The sequence below is a fragment of the Sus scrofa genome, chromosome 14 (assembly GCF_054392235.1).
Source record: "Sus scrofa isolate SSC_HxYL_T2T_F1_AM1 chromosome 14, Sscrofa_HxYL_maternal_Yorkshire_Landrace_v2.0, whole genome shotgun sequence".
NCBI classification, from domain to species: domain Eukaryota; kingdom Metazoa; phylum Chordata; class Mammalia; order Artiodactyla; family Suidae; genus Sus; species Sus scrofa.
Genome location: NC_139396.1, coordinates 138,794,934 through 138,812,069, shown reverse-complemented (window position 1 = coordinate 138,812,069; position 17,136 = coordinate 138,794,934). Strand labels below are relative to the sequence as shown.

At 39.2% G+C, this 17,136-nt stretch overlaps 1 protein-coding gene across 8 annotated transcripts in view; it reads right to left on the bottom strand.

Annotated features, from left to right (window-relative positions):
- Window positions 1-17,136, bottom strand: part of SORCS3 (sortilin related VPS10 domain containing receptor 3) — a 612,545-nt gene that overhangs the window by 74,237 nt on the left and 521,172 nt on the right. For all 8 annotated transcript variants that reach the window (XM_021072812.2, XM_021072813.2, XM_084993359.1 and 5 more), the window contains one exon: window positions 5,081-5,188. In XM_021072812.2, coding sequence (XP_020928471.1) covers window positions 5,081-5,188 — 108 coding nt within the window. The remainder of the gene's footprint in view (window positions 1-5,080; window positions 5,189-17,136) is intronic.

The window sequence follows — 17,136 nt, the reverse complement described above, 5'->3', positions numbered from 1 at the left end:
AATTGGAGACACAGGAAAACCAATGGTGTAGTTCCAAGCTTGAGAGTCAGGAAAAGTGAAAGTTCTAGTTCGAGTCAAAGGCAAGGAAATAAACAAAAACAAAAACAAAACAAAACAAAAAAAAAAACATGTTGCAGTTCAAAAGTATCCAGGCAAGAGGAATTCTCTCTTGTTAGGGAAGAGTTAGCCTTTTCGTTCTATCTGGTCCTTCAACTGATGAGACACATTCCACCCTCATTAGGGAAAACAATCTGCTTTACTGGGTCTGCTGACTTCAATGCTAATCTTACCCAAAAATGCCTTCATAGAACCAACCAGAATAATGTTTGAGCGAATATCTAGGCATCCTATGACCCAGTCAAGATGACTCATAACACTAACCATCACAAAATTATAAATATTTAAATCCTCCAAATGCAGGTAAAACCTTAGTGTCAATGAGCTAGCCCTTCTTTCTTCCTGACCTCTACTGAGCTAGAGTCAGGGTTAACAGAGAGAAAGATACAGAATTCAAATAGCCTATACCATTAATAAGTTTTGGTTAAATGGCAAGGTTGAGCAATCTTGTCCCCAAATGGACTTCCTGTCCTCGAAGTTTCTAAGGCATACATAAACCGTTTTGAACTCTGGTGTCTGTCTTTGCCATTGTGCCATTCCATGAGATAAAAGCACTGGTCATCCTTAGAGGGATTCTTGCTTTTAAAGTATTTTCAGGAGTTCCTGTCGTGGCTCAGTGGTTAACGAACCTGACTAGGAACAATGAGGTTGCGGGTTCCATCCCTGGTCTTGCTCAGTGGGTTAAGGATCCGGCATTGCCGTGAGCTGTGGTGTAGGTTGCAGACGCAGCTCGGATCTCGCATTGCTGTGGCTCTGGTGTAGGCTGGTGGCTACACCTCTGATTAGACCTCTAGCCTGGGAACCTCCATATGCCACGGAAGCAGCCCTAGAAAAGGCAAAAAGACAAAATAAAAAATAAAAAAATAAAGTCTTTTCACACCTAAGGCAGAGAAATTGTCTCTTGGCAATCATTCCAGGATCCACCCTTCTGGTTGTCTAAAGAGCCCTGGATCACTGTAATACTAGAGAAACTTTGAATTTAATAAAAAGTTAAAAAAAAAGAGCTTGAATTGTTTTATACTTGGTTGGATGATTGCTTCCAAACTAATCTTAATTCCATGAAGGACAAATACCATTCCATCTCAAATCCCATTTAAGTATGCACTACTCTAGTTCCTCTTCTACTTACTAGTACTTACAGGATCTTGATAAGCAAGGTAGAAAGGGGAGAAAAGCTCTGCCACACTTTGTAAAGTCTTATTGGGGAAGAAAGAAAAATAGGAGTGCTATCTCATCTTTTCAGTAAATGGTTTGGCCTTGAGGTCAATCTCCCTCGTATCCATGTAACCAGCTAAACTCCATCTAAAACTGTGAAAAAAAAAAAATTACCCTTTAAGATTAGATGAATACAGAATTTAAGCTGTCAGCCTTAAACCTGCTGGGAAAGCCAGGTCATATAGAGATTTGGGTACATGTGCTATTGTTCAAAGTAATTCCCAAGAGAAGCAGGCAGTGAGTTCAGAGAGGTGCCATAGAAGAGAACCCAGGATAAACCACACTACGCGATGAGGAGAAACAGAATAAAGGGAGGACAAACATGTCTCTCTAGTACAATAACAGGGAAGACCTGACTTCAGGGCCACACATATCTGCCAACCATGTCAGGACCATGTCAGAGCTGACTATGATGAGCAGCCATATCTGGCCTGATGAATTTAAGCAGACTACAAACTTCTTGACTGTGTGCACCTTTGCCTTACAGAACTTAGAACTTAGCACCTAAAACTCTTTGATGGACGTCTTAGAGGATGTCTCAGAGAAGAGGAAGGTTTTCTTTTTTAATCAAGGGACTAAGTGAAGGATCAAAAATAAACTGGAAAAGTCAATTCATGGTCAGAGCTCCCCATGGAAAAAAATGTGGTGGTATTTTAGTATTCCATGATATGGTTCCTGGAATTCATAAGAAAAAACTTTACTCTCTTGGCAGAGTATTCTGGGTAACATGACAGTCAATTGTTTGTCACCTTTAATGCGCAAGTCTGCAAAGTCCATGAGGACAAGGGTTTCTCCCTGACTTGCTCATCTAACTGTATCTGGCATATAAGTAGCATCATTTTTTTTACAGTATAACTTCACCAATGTCTTGCCAGGACCTTAGATCCTTGGGATCTCTCTCTCACTGTATCTTTGTTATCTAAACCTCCTCTATATTTATACACCTATATATATACATGTACATTCATAGGTGTGCATATGTCTATACACATATGCACCCGAATATATATATATTCACGAAATGTGTATATATATATACACACACATATTATTTGTATTTTAGAAATAAAACTTACATTGTGATATAAGTTTTCTTTGAACATATAGGACTTGTAATCATATAACATATTGTTGCTGTATATCCACCAAATGACGAAGCATTAGACTCTAAGCATTAATAATATACCATATCTTAAATACTGTCCCTGACTTGAACAGCGAAACGTGCATACAATATTGTTAATTCTTAATTGGTAAAGTGATTTGACAGTTTAACAAAAGAGTCTATTTGTTATTATTGGAACTTTAATTAAAAATTTAGAGGGTGCGATAATTCTGTTTTGGGGTGTGTTTTAGGAAAATAAGAAGAAACTACTGAAAAATGCAAATTACAACTATACTTCCTGAGCAACAAATTCTACAGGAAACCCTTGTTTACACTGAACAAAAGAACGGTTCATAGAAATCCTATAACAACCACAAGATCTTATCTGAAGACATCAGTTATGAATGTAATACACCTACCTTGGAAGGATCAAAGCAGCTCCTCCTAGGGTTTGACTTATCTTTCAATTTCCAACCATAGTGGGTCTATGTGCCTAACACATAGCATATGCCCCCAAATAAGGCTTATTTTAAAAGACAGAGTTCACCACCCTTGGAGTTAGAAAGCTGTAGTAGCAATTTGGAAAAATTCAAAGATAATGTAAAATCACTCTTTGTTGCACTTGTTCCAAATAATTTTAAAGACATTTTGTGGAACCACCAAAATTTTTCTTTATGAATCTTTTTTAAGTAGTGAGGATACTGTCTTACTTTTTTTAAGTAGTGAGGATATTTGTATTTCTAAGGATAAATCCTGTAGATGTGGAACCCTTAGCAGTGCTTCTACTGAATTTCCTAAAAAGGGAAGATTTTTGGAATGTCAACATTTTATATATATATATATATGGGCTGCACCTGTGGCACATGGAAGTTCCCAGGCTAGGGGTCAAATTGGAGCTGCAGCTGCCAGCCTACATCACGACAATGCTGGATCCTTAACCCACTGAGTGAGGTCAGGGATTGAACCCACACCCTCATGGATACTAGTCAAGTTCCTTATCACAATAGGAGCCCCCCAAGAATGTAAACATTTTAGAAAGAAGAAGGAGAGATTCAATTTCACAAATGAAGTCATGGAAATCCAGCATACTAGCCACTGGACAGTTAGGTATTCCAAAGCCACAGGATTATACAGAATCCTAGCTAGGGTGGCCTAACCCCTGGACTACTCTTTTGTTTAGTTGTTTTTTTTTTAATGTTTGTTTTCCCCAATTTGTGTGCCATTTTCTGTTATGGTTGTGTGCTTTCTGTCACTCTGAAAGCCCAGAGAGTGGCTGGCTAACCCTTTGAGCATGGAAGTGAATGGGAGGGACATGGCAAAGTGGCCCAGTCTGGGACTAGATTACGCCATTGCATCAAAACTGCACTTAAGAAGGAATTTTTAACTGATCACTCTGGGGAAAAGGTAATGTATAGAAATGAGCTACCTGCTTCATGTTCAAAGCTCATCAGTCAGTCTCATATTTGGAAAGGACTGATTTAAACTATAAAGAAATTAATGAATACAAAGGTTGAAAGAACAGCAGTGGCCCCTAGAGTAGGAAGATGATAGCCTTCCTTCCTCCAAACCAGCGCAGAAGCATGACTATGACCCTTTCTGTGCCCACTCCATGATACAGCAAATTCTCCAGGGAATAATTAAAGTGTAAGATATTCCAGCCACATGAGAGTGGCGGAGGGGGAGGAAGGTGGGGTTTGGTATTGCTGGTGAAGAAGTATCATAATTGCCTTCCCATGCCCCCCCAACCCCATACACACGTGCACACCAACACACATAGGTGATTGGCTTTTTAAGCACTAAATTTTGACATATTTTTTGAGAACATCACATTATTACCACCTTCTTTAACAATTCAGAAATTACTTCAGGGCTTTTTCCAGCTTTAAGATCTATATCACCACTCTCTAGTCTCATTGTAAAGTAATGTAGAAAAGTTTTCACAGCAAATTAACCTGAAGTGGAATGGGAACAACTTGTGTTTGTGTGTGTGTGTGTGAGACTCAAGGAGCTTCCTTTAAAAAATTCCCTGTTTTCAGTACTGTTTTGCTACCTCTGTCCCCATAACTAGCCCCTTACTGGACTGTTCTGGAAAGAGAGAAAACACATCTAAAGACTTAAGCTCCTGCTCACATGAGTTCTGGATAAACAAAAATTATATATATATATAGTGTTTTTAGGGCTGTTGCACCTGCAGCATATGAAAGTTCTCAGGGTAGGGGTTGAATCAGAGCTACAGATGCCAGCCTATGCCATAGCCACAGCAATGCCAGATCCCAAGCCATGTCTGAGACCTATACCACAGCTCATGGCGCTGGATCCTTTAACCCACTGAGCGAGGCGAGGGAGCAAACCTGCACCTTCATGGATACTAGTCAGGTTCGTTACCACTGAGCCACAACAAACTTCTGTTAAAATATTTTAATTCCATAAGAAACCATAACTTTTCAGTTAGAAGCTCAAATTCTCTCATGCTGTCAGTAGCCTTTCGAATTGGTGGGTGGGTGCAAGCATCAGTATTTCCATCTTACAGATGAAGCAGCTTTGGCCCAGAGATGGAAAGGCTTTGGGAAAAGCCCTTGGCCTCTGTGAAAGTAGAGCACAGGCTGCTGGGCTGCTTTGGACCACAGCCAAAGAAGTACTCACGTCATGATCTGGGTCTCCACACCTGCCTCCACCAGAGCCCCGTCAACAAAGAGAGGAAGTGAGGTGAAACCATACTTGTCCCAGGAGTGGCCCTCATCGAAACTCACCCTGGGTTGGGAAAAAGGACATGAAAGAAACAGCTGAAAATAAAACCACACTCTTTTTTGCAACCACTTTTCAGGTTATTAAATTCTCCTCTGTATCTCACTTTCTGGCAGTTTGGATTATCAATAGGTATTAATCTTCAACATCTCCCCATATTATTATGAGATTTGATCAAAACTGCATTTCCTGGCCCAGGCAAAGACAGCACCAAGCCCTGCAGAAATATTTCAACATCTCAGAATAAAAAAAAAAAAAAAATCCAGGTAGGAGGGCTGAGTGGATGGAATGTCACATTTTGAGTACTCAGAATGGAATGCGGGGTTCAATTTACAGCACAATCAATTCAGCCTTTGGAGTTTCTGACACAGATAAATTGAGTAGCACAGGGTATACCCTATGGGAGGGGAGGTGTGTGTCTTTCAGATCAAACCTTAAAAATAGCAATTTCCTATTTGTTCAAAATGGATGAAGTATCACTTTCCTTCCCCCATGCCACTCTACGGGGCTTTTAGGGACAAGTATAGAGTATGAGACATTGTTCTGGGCAACACCATTCCATCTTCAACCAGCAGTAAGAGGAAGTTCTGGCCCTTTGTGGACACATCCAAAAGGGAGGCTGCCAGTGGAGAAGACTTGAGCAATTCTGAATGGTTGCTTTCTTCCCCTTCTTGATATTATTGAGTGTCCTGTTCCCCTTGATTTAACCAAAGGATAAGCCTGAAGACCGTCTCCTCTGAGAAGCTTTTCCTGACACTCCTCCTTCCCTCAGGCAGTTTTATTTGCTTTTATTTATTTATCTTTGGTTATCCTTCTTGGCCTGGTCAGTTCATAATTCTCTGACTCCACAGCATAGGATTCTCTGAGTTCGCCTGTAGAAACTCTATTTTCCCTCAACACCCAGGCCTTCCCCTAACATAACTCTAAGTGAGGACCTCTTAACTCATCTTGAATCCCTCAACTCAACATTATAATCTTGGAACTTCAGGGATCACAGTATATCTTGTTCATCGACTAACCCCCTTGATGTCACCAAGATATCCTTGTCACAGTGCTTCTTAATTGATACTACATACAGAGTTTCAAAAAAAAAAAGTCTGACTTTCCCACTGAACTGTGATTTTTTGAGGTCAAAGACCATACGAATCATTTTTGTATTCCTAGTAATTAGTAGAAACATTGACATATGTTAAATGAATATACGAATGAAAAAAATAAGAAATGATCAAGGGAACTCTTCTAATCCATCCAATCATTTTTCAAGCATGACTTATACTAGCATCCATAAACTGGATGTGAACCACTGTTCCCATTACTAGTCAGCTATTCAGTCCATGCTCTGCATATTTACTTTTTATCTTATCCTCTCTTCCCAAATATATTCATTTTAAACATTATAAAGTCAGTTTCATCACCCAGCTAGACAAACTAATCTGCCATAGAACAAGTTCTGGATAATGTCTTGCATACCTTGGCCTATTCTACAAACAAAATCAGATGACACTCAGAAAAGGTTTTATGAGTTCCTAAATTATCAGCATCTAAATTATCAGTCTTGACTTTATAACTTTTGAGGTATCTTTCATATATATAAAAACTGTATATATTTAAAGTATATAAATCGATCTTTTGATATAAACAGGGACCATGGAGTTCCCTTTGTGGCTCAGCAGTTAACAAACCCAACTAAGATCCATGAGGATGTGGGTTCGATCCCTGGCCTTGCTCACTGGGTTGGGGATCTGGCATTACCATGAGCTGTGGTGTAGGTCACAGCTGCAGCTCCAATTCAACCCCTAGCCTGGGAACTTTCATATGCTGCAGGTGCAGGCCTGAAAAGCAAATAAATAAATAAATAAACAGGGACCTTCTGTCCAGCACAGAGAACTCTACTCAGTATTTTCTGTGATAACCTATATGGGAAAAGAGAAAAGATGTGTGCATATGTATAATGAATCATTTTGTTGTACAGCATAAATTATCACAATCTTGTAAATCAACTATACTTTAATGAAACTTTAAAAAAATAAACACATGAGAGATAGCTATAGATTGATAGATATACAACAGATAGATAGATAGAAAAAGAGGCATAGTGAACATTGGCCACCATGAAGCTGGTTTCTGAAGAGGTGGGAGTGGAGGGTAGGCAGAGCTGGAAATGGGGATATGTAGGTTAAAAGGTACAAGGTTTCTGTTATGCAAGATGAATGAGGTCTTAGAGATCTACTGTACAGCACAGTGATGATAGTTAGCAACATTGTTTTGACTTTTTTAACTTCCCTTTCATTTGTTAATTAAAGACTATAGAAATTGAAAGTCCCCCCCCCCCAAAAAAAAAGAGAAGGTGAGGCATTTGTGTGTGATTGAGTAGCAAACTGAAGTAGCCATTCTTCAGGGAGCATCATCTTTACTGCAAAGAACAACTTGGATATTTGGCAGACGCTTAAGAGATTGGAGCTGTTTTGACATTTAAGGACTTGGCTATTTTAGCCTTTTTTTAAAAAATATACTGAAGGCTAAATAATCATCAAAGCTGAACCAGAGGAAACTGGGCAGATCTGAACATCTTTTTTCAGAAGTAAGTTTCTCATTCCCAAAGGAGACATATGGATGGCCAAGAGGGGTATGAAAAAATGCTCAATATCACTAATTATTAAAGAGATGCAAATAAAAACTACTATGAGGTACCATCTCACACCAGTCAGACTGACCATCATTAACAAGTCAACAAATAACAATTGCTGGAGAGGATGTGGAGAAAAAAGTACGCTTCTCCACTATTGGTTGGAATGTAAACTGGTACAGCTACTATGGAAAACTATATGGAGGTACCTCAGAAAAGGAAATATGGAACTACCATAGGATCCAGCAATTCTACTGCTGGGCATATATCCAGACAAAATGTTCATTGAAAAAGATAACATGCACCCCTATATTCATAGCAGCACTATTCACAATAGCCAAGATATGGAAACAACCTAAATATCCATTAACAGATGAATGGATTAATAAGTGGTACATACATACAATGTAATATTACTCAGCCATAAAAAAAGACAAACTAATGCAGTTTGCAGAAACATGTATGGATCTCGAGACTCTCATACTAAGTTAATTAAGCCAGAAAGAAAAAGACAAATAACATATGATATCACTTATTTGTGGGATCTAAAATATGGAAGAGATGATCCTATCAAAAAAAGAAACAAACAGAAACAGAATTTATGTTTGGCCAAGGAAAGCAGACTTTGGGTTCCCAAGGGGGAAAGGGGAGGGAGTGTGATGGATGGGCATTTTGGGGGGTTTTTGGATGCAAACTTATATTTGGAATGAATGGGCAATGGCGATCTAGTGTACAGCACAGGGGAATGTGTGCAATTGGGTCACTTTGCTGAACAACAGAACTTGAAACATTGTAAATCAACTATAATTTAATAATAATAAAAGAGTGAAAATAAGGGACATTCTATTGTAGCTCAGTGGCTATCAACTTGACTAGTATCCACGAGGATGGGGGTTTGATTTCTGACCTTACTCAGTAGGTTAAGGATCTGGTGTTGTCATGCGCTGTGATGTAGGTTGCAGACTCGGCTCAGATCTGGTGTTGCTGTGGCTGTGGTGTAGGCCAGCAGCTGCAGCTCTGATTCTACCCCTAGCCTGGGAAATTCAATATGCTGCAGGTGCTGCCATAAAAAGCAAAAAAAGAAAAAGAAAAATATAGTGAAAATAAGAGCATATTTGAGAATGGATTTACCTTTCATGCCATGTACCCTCTTGGGTCCTAAAATAATCACAGGTGTTTTTCAAAGCATATCATGGCCACTAAGTAGTAGACTATCTGGTAAGTCCAAGAGGTGAAAGATGATATTTATTTTATTCTAGTTTTTTTTTTTTTTTGGATGACTCTGAAGTAATTGACTATCATCTTGATAGGAAGAAGCCAAAGCGGCTGAAGGCCTCCATCCTTTTCTCCTCCTCAGAATTTTCTTACGGTTGAAGGTCAGTTATTAACCCCAGCAGAAAAACTTGCAAGGAGTGCCACCAGCATCCCAGGGAAGGGGGAGCTGTCACACCACTGCCATTAACAGGAGACTAGAGGACAGTCATCTCTATATATGCAGAAAAGATACCACAAAGTAGACACAAAAGGACCATCACAGCCTTTTCATCTCTTAGGTCTGAGCTCTGAAGTAAAACTAAGCCCAAGATGGAGAGAGCAACTTCAGAAGATAAAAGGGTGCTGTATGAACTGATTTCACATGCAAGGGGCAAAAGCATGGTTTAGACAGAAGAATGGGATCAGGAAAATAAATAAGAAATGGCGACATCCAGGTGGGAAGGCTAGCATTCACAATAACCAAAGTCTAAGGATGGCATAACATCAGTGTTAGCAAGAGGACAGTTCTCTAGGGCCAGAGTGAAGAATGGATCCCATGACTGTCATTTATGGTCAATGCATGACTTGAAGCCCAGGTTTGTGCCATTTGGGTGACTTTCTGAGATCAGTAATTTCTAACACCTGAATATCTTAGCCTGAGGTAATTATTAAAATAAAAACTAAACTTCTTAAAAACTCCAAAAAAAATACACTATAAAATTAAATCACTTGAGTATCAGAAATCTGGGTCTGCCATTTGGGAGAGCTATTCTTTCTGATGACTGAGAGTTTTCAGGTGTTCTGAAGTAAATCTATTGAATGGTAACCCCATGGGACCCAACTTCTTCTCTAAATTCAATAGCTCATCAATGGCCAAGAGAAAGGAATGTGGAATTCCTTATTATGCCCACAGGTGAAGCTGAAATCGGTAAGATCTCCAATACTCAGGGAGATAGGAGTAAAGTTACAACTGACCTTCAAATACTGGCAAGATGAGAGTATAAAACCAAATCAAAATAGAATTCATTTATATATATATATTTTTTTTTTGCTTTTAGGGCTGAACATGTGGCATATAGAAGTTCCTGGGCCAGGGGCTAAATGCCGGCTTATACCACAGCAACAGCAACACTGGATCCGAGCCTCATCTGCAACCTATACTACAGCTTGCAGCAACACCATATCCTTAACCCACTGATTGTGACCAGCAATCAAACCTGAAACCTCATGGACACTATGTCAGGTTCTTAACCTGCTGTGCCACAATGGGAACTCCCATTCATCAAATATTTATTGATATCTACCGTGTGCCTCTTCTGGCAGCAGCCTCTGTTCTAGGGACGTAGCAATGAACAAGAAAAGGAAGGTCATAGTTTCAGTGGAATTTATGTTCTAGTTTGAGGAGACAAGCAATATATAGATAAATGGATACAAAAATATATGTTAGAAATTAGTGTCATGAAGACAACTCAAACAGTGATATGATAGAAAGTGATCAAATAGTTACTTTGTATTGAAAATTCAAGAAAGTCCTCTCTGAGGAGGTGACATTTAAACTGAGATCTGAATGATAATAAGGAACCAGCTGTGTAAAGATCAAGGTGAGAGCCCTTCCAGAGGGAAGACCTGGTGTGAAGTGAAGTTGCTGTATGGAAAGAGCAGAAAGACGGTCCGTGGTATAGATGCATGGGAAAGGGATGAGCATGATGGAATGGAGTCAAGAAGATAAGTCTGGGACAGACTCTGAAGCACCTTGTTTCCAGCTGAAGTTGCAATGATATGTTTTGATTTAGCCTTTAAAAGATAACTTTTATTTCTTCATGGTGAATGGATTATTAGGGCCCCAAATGGATGCAAAAAGATGAATCAGGAGTTCCCGTCATGGTGCAGCAGAAACTAATCTGATGAGGAACCGTGAGGTTGCAGGTTCAATCCCTGGCCTTGCTTAGTGGGTTAAGGATCCATCGTTGCCATGAGCTGTGGTATAGGTTGCAGACATGGCTCGGATCTGGAGTTCCTGTGGTTCTGGTGTAGGCCAGCAGCAATAGCTCCAATTTGACCCCTAGCCTGGGAACCTCCATATGCCACGGTTGCAGCCCTATAAAGACAAAAGACAAAAAAAAAAAAAAAGATGAATCAGTGGGGGAGGTGTGGCTATTATAAGAGACCAAGTTAGAGAAGGAGTATGGACAAATACTCCACTCATAATAGTGGAGACAGAAAGAGATGGAAAGAGTAAGAATATTTTTATAGGTAGAGTCAAGAGAATTTTGCTTGAACAAAAGAAAGAAATCACAGACACCATGGATTTGGGGGGTTAATCAGCTGAGATAGGGAAATAGGGAGAATAGGAGAAGCAAAGCTTTTATTGATTTGGTTGTTTCTGTTTGGTCCATGTCAAGGTTGAGATGATCTTGTATTTCCATTTGTGACACTATCAAGAAGAACTTTGATGGATGGATCTGGAGTTTTGGAGAGTGCTTAAGCCAGGGATGTAGTTTTGGAAGTCACTCATAAGATGGGACCAGCTTAAAGCAGAATGCTTAATTTAAAAAAAAAAAAAAAGAGTCTCACAGGAAAAAAAAGTAACTAACGACGAGCTCAAGCTGGGAAAAAAAAAAGAAAAGAAAAACAAAACAAAACAAAAAACACCTGAGGTGATTGTCAATCACGAGGTAAATATTTTCCAGCAAACGTCCCTATTGTCAGAGGTAATCAAGTCACTGTGAGTCTAGTACGTGTTCACAGATAAAGAGCATGCATAATAAAAAACATTATCCTGCCATCAGATCCTAAATACTATGTTCAGTTTCAATCATTGTAGAAAACTGACAATCAGTGTGATTAAAAGTAAGAAACAGGCTGTTCTAGAAACAGGTTCTATGAAGATAGCTTAGGGAAAAGAAGAGTAAGAGCTGAGTCATTTATCATTGCCTTTTAAATTTTTTAGCAAGAGTGCTTCCAAATAGTTAAACGCACAAACATGTTTCCATTCGTTGTCTATTGAAAAGGGGTAATGTCTGTGAATGAAATCAGAGAGAATGTAGATAGATGCATGAAAATATCAATTTTAAAATATAGAGAGAATAAAGTAGGAGAGATTTCTATGTTCATAATTGTTCTAAAAAGCAAAGTTAAGTATTTGCACAAGAGTGTGAGCTCCGGAGTATTTTATTATGTTCAATGGTACATCCCAGCACCCATACTAATGCCTGATAAATAGAATATTCTCAATGACTATGTGAGAGATAAATGAACAAATGCATAGAATCTGTCTTGAATTGCTTATCTTACCATTTTCCAGAACCTAGAAAGCCTAGATAAAACCATCTCTTGAGGTCCCTTCCAAGTGTAGGACTCTAAAAATCTCAAGCATCTTTGGAGCAGACTTATTCTGCATTAGTCTGTGCAGCAGGACAGAGATGGATGAACAGAAATTACACATAGATTCATTATTTCTCAGCACAATCTTTCTAACAACTCAAGCCAATGTACCATTTGGAGGCTTCTGCAAGTTGGTCAGGGTGGTGCAGTCCTGGTGAAGCAGGCTAACCCTCTTAAGTGTCACAGAAATATTTGCTATACTGTATGTGAAACTAGACTACATGTCCTCCAAGACACTTCCTTACTCCATGGGTCTATGACTTTACGATACTGAGGTGAGATCCACCAAAAGGAAGAGAATCTTCCAAGAATAACCAGAGCCCTCCTGGGAACTCTCTAGCAAAGAAATAGAGTTAACAGTGGTCACTGAGGATTGATGTTCCTCCCTTTGGTGAGATGCATTGCTCCATTTTACATTATCCCAAATGCACGGGGTGGTGGGATGGTAGCCACTTGGAAGTTCTTCAGAACAGCACATGCACTTTTGCTTCTTAGAGGCACATATTGGTTGGAACTATTGTTTTCCTGTGTTTCTCTGAAAAAAATGCTGGTGCCCACAACCATTTATAGAAGAGCAACAGAACAAAAAAGGCCAGGTGATGTTTTGCTTTCAGTTTCTAAGAGCATCCCAATGAAAGGAGACACTGACAGCTTGTTAGGGCTAAGCAAACAGTAGGACCCCAGTCTACCTGCTGATTAGTAGCTCTGTCTGTTGTGAATTTTCATTCTGTGGGGCTCCATTGTTCATTTCACTCTAATGCTTCTAAGGTACAAAGGTAATACTGGTAATACTGGATGGAGGGCTTACCTGAAATAGCACTTATGTTCTAATCTCTGTGCATCTAAATGTACATGGTCACAAATGGATGGGTTCATCTGTATGCTGTTTTGCCTTCATGCATATCTAGCTACCTATCATTTCAATTTATAGGGAACAGCATGCCTTGTTAGCCTAGCTAAAGTTTCCCCAGCTTTTCAATTATGATTGCTATTTTCTCTGAAAGGCAAAGTAGCTATTATTTAAATGTGAGAGCCACTATACCCTTGTGTAAGAGTAGGCAGGCGGGTGTCTTTTTCCTATGCAAATATCTATACATCTGTATATGCTGCCAAAATAATGTCAGTTCAAGACTCACTAAAGAAAAGAACAATGGACTCATTACTTAACCTTTCTTTCACTTAAAATGAGCTGTTTACCTTGAAGGTTATAACTTAATTAAAAGTATTGCTGATGAAGAAGCTGCCATTTGAATTTTACAAGCTTGCAACTCATAAGCCAGCCAGAGACAAAAATCAGTCAAGAAGTTTGTAAGGAAACGGTTATGATAATGATACGGTCAAGCCCTTAAAAAACATTCAGTTGGCCTTGAAAGAGACGTGCAAAGGAGAATTCCTGAATGAGTTATTTGCAGTACTTGTTTTCTAATACACATGCTCAACAGCTGACATTTAACCATGGCAGGGACCACTTCAGAGATGGGCATTCATAGATAGGCAAGAAAGCAGAAGTCACAGGTGGGATCAAAGTTCAGGGAAACATTTGTAGCATTTGTGACAGATGACAGGGTCAACATCCTTTGAACAGGGAAAATTCTATTTCAAAAGCTCAGTTTGAAAAATCATCTTAATGCTTTGTAAATTGAAGTTGGTAAACACATGGAGGGTAGTATTTTCATTACTATTATAAGAGGAAATTCAATGGTAATGCAGATATTTTCTTCTGAGTTCTATAAATATTTTTTATCAAAAAAGAGATATTTTATGGAATAAGGGAAAACTCAAACCTTGTATTGATGAGTTTGAGAGGCAGGATTTGATATTAGATAATTTTCCTAACATGGATGGTTTCTCTTCAAAAATTCCCAGACAAGTGATCCTTTGGGAAGTCATCAGATCTTTGCAGACAAACATTTGAATGGTCAGGTGTAAAGATGCTAAGATTTACCAAAACCCAAATTTTCTTTAGTCCCTCTGCTCCATATACGCTTTTTGTGCGAAATATACTTTCCTCTTCTTTCACCAAAAAGAGGTAAGAGCAACAACAAACTTTTGTGTAAAAGTCTCTAAAAATCAACCATGCAATGATAGCTAATGAAAGAGGAAGAGCAGGTGTGACATTCAAGCATAAGATGTGGTTGCGACCCTCTTCCCCCAGGTCTTAAGGGGACAATATCTGCCAGCTCTACCTGTCTGCAGGGCATTTATCAATTATATCCTTGAGATTTGGATAGAAATGGTTAGAACACAACAATAAGAGCTAAGACATGTCATTTTTCTTGGTTAAAAAAACCAATAAACGAACATATCTTAAGAGTCAAGCTGCCCTGCCTGAGAGTATGAGTCCTGCTCAATCCTCGACTCAGAGAGGTCTTCCCATTGCAGAGGGAGAGAGGTCTTAGTAGTAGAAGGAATTACCTTTGAATTCAACCTGAATCCCTTAAACTGGTATGTACCATTCTTACGCATCCTGCCTACCCTTATTTACTCACATTCTTGATTCTAACCAAAGACAGTTCTCGGTGATCTCCCTAAAACCCTGAACTCCAGGCTTGGTCAGAATTTTCTCTGCCCTTGGCTTTCCTCTCATCACCTCTCCTACTCCTGGCATCCTTTTTTTTTTTTTTTTTTTTTTAAAATACCAGCCCTCATGTCACTTGCTACAAGAAGATGCCCTTATACACCAGGGAGGGCTGCACCCTGACTTGGGAATCCAGCAATGCACACAATCAGCATCATGACACAGACATGCTTTGATTTCCAGTAATATGTGGACCACCTAAACTCTGTATCTTGACCATGATCTTCCAGAGGGCAGCAACCATGTGAGAAGACTTCTGTGGACTCATTAAAGTGTCTGGAAAATAATCAGGTAAAACAGAAGAGCCACTGTGATAGATACATAACTTGGTTCTGCAAGGTTCTAGCTGCATAGCTTTGAAAAAGATATTTAACGTGTCTGCATTTTAATGTTATGATAAAAAGAGTGACTGGAGTTCCTGTGGTGCCACAGCAGTAACACACCTGACTAGTATCCATGAGGACTTGGGTTCAATCCCTGTCCTCATTCAGTGGGTTAAGGGTCCAGCATTGCCCTGAGCTGTGATGTAGGGCACAGACACAGCTCAGATCCCTCATTGCTGTGGCTATGGCATAGGCTGGCAGCTGTAGCTGCAATTTGACCCCTAGCCTGGGAACTTTCATATGCTGTGGGTATGGCCCTAAAAGGACAGAAAAAGAGAGAGAGAGAGAGAGAGAGAGAGAGTGCCAACATGCATAGGGTGGTTTCAAGAATTAAAACTAAGATAATTCATGTAAAAGTCCTAGAACAGTGCCTGGAATTTAATAATCCCTCAGTAAATGCTGGCTATCATGACTATCATGTAATTCCACTCTTCCGATATTACCTCAACATTGTAACATCAGTAGTAAAAGGATGATAAACAATTATACTGGGAATTATTCAAGCTCCTGCTTGAGTTGGCAGAGCATTTTTTTTTTTTTTTTTTTTTTTTTTTTTTTTTTTTTTTTTTTTAGCAAACAGCGTTAACTTAATACATGGCCAAACTAAGAAAAACTTTAAGTTCTTGCCAAGGAGGCTGCAGCTTGAAGTTGATACCTGGGGATCCTAAGCCTCTTCCTAATTACTATCTGATGCTTCCAAGTAAAACTCTTACTCAAAGAGGTTAGTCTTCTAAAGCCAAGGGTCTGGGAGTTATGCCAGCATCTGTCTTCCAGCCCATGCTGAATCCCAATGACTCTATTCTAGAGGGGCATGCCCTCTACTATCAAACATTCTCTCTTTCAGATATTCATTCTGCTAAATCTGAAGCCTGAAATGCTTTCCCTTCAGGATGTAAACATATATATTTATTCATCCTCTGCCAAAAACAAAAACCAGCATCATCATCATCATCATCGTCATCATTGTCATCATGCATTTTCACTCAACTTCGTTCCAAAATCTACTTTCTTGGGAAGAATTATCTACACTGTGTCTGTACTTCAATCTATTGATTATCATTCATGCACTCACTCATCCAGCCATTCATTCACATACTTCAGTCTACCTCTCATCTTCACCTCTCTTGTGAATCTAGCCAACAAAGACCACCAGTGACTTCCTTGCTAAATTGTAGATTGTCTTTTACTCTGTAGATGATTCAATCTGATTACAGAATCTGGTGCTTTCTTCAGCATCCATGAAAATATTCCCCTTGTGTTTCTATCTCTTTGTGTAGTTCTCCTTAGTCTGTCCTATAATTCTTCCTCTTCTCTGAAAGTTGGTATTCAATGGTGTTCCATGAGAGTCCCTGTTTTCTTTTTTTTGTATCCACTTCCCTGAGGCATGGAGCCTACTGACATGATTTTAATTACCACCTAATGGCTAGAGACTAAAAATTTAAAGTGTCACCCTAGATGACTCTTCTAATCTTCAGGTGAATATATCCAATAACTAACCATCACCTCTGCTTGAATATTCATAGATATCTCAAATTAAGCTGATCTAAAACTGAACTTAGCATCTGCTACATGCACTTAACCTTCTTACAGCTACTATACTCTGGATTCCTAATCTTGGCTGCCAAATCTTGCCAGGCCTTCCTGTGTATTTTTTTTTTTGCCTTATCTGAGCACACATTCCTACATCCCATTGTATTCATCATACCTCCTCATGTCATTTATCTGGCCT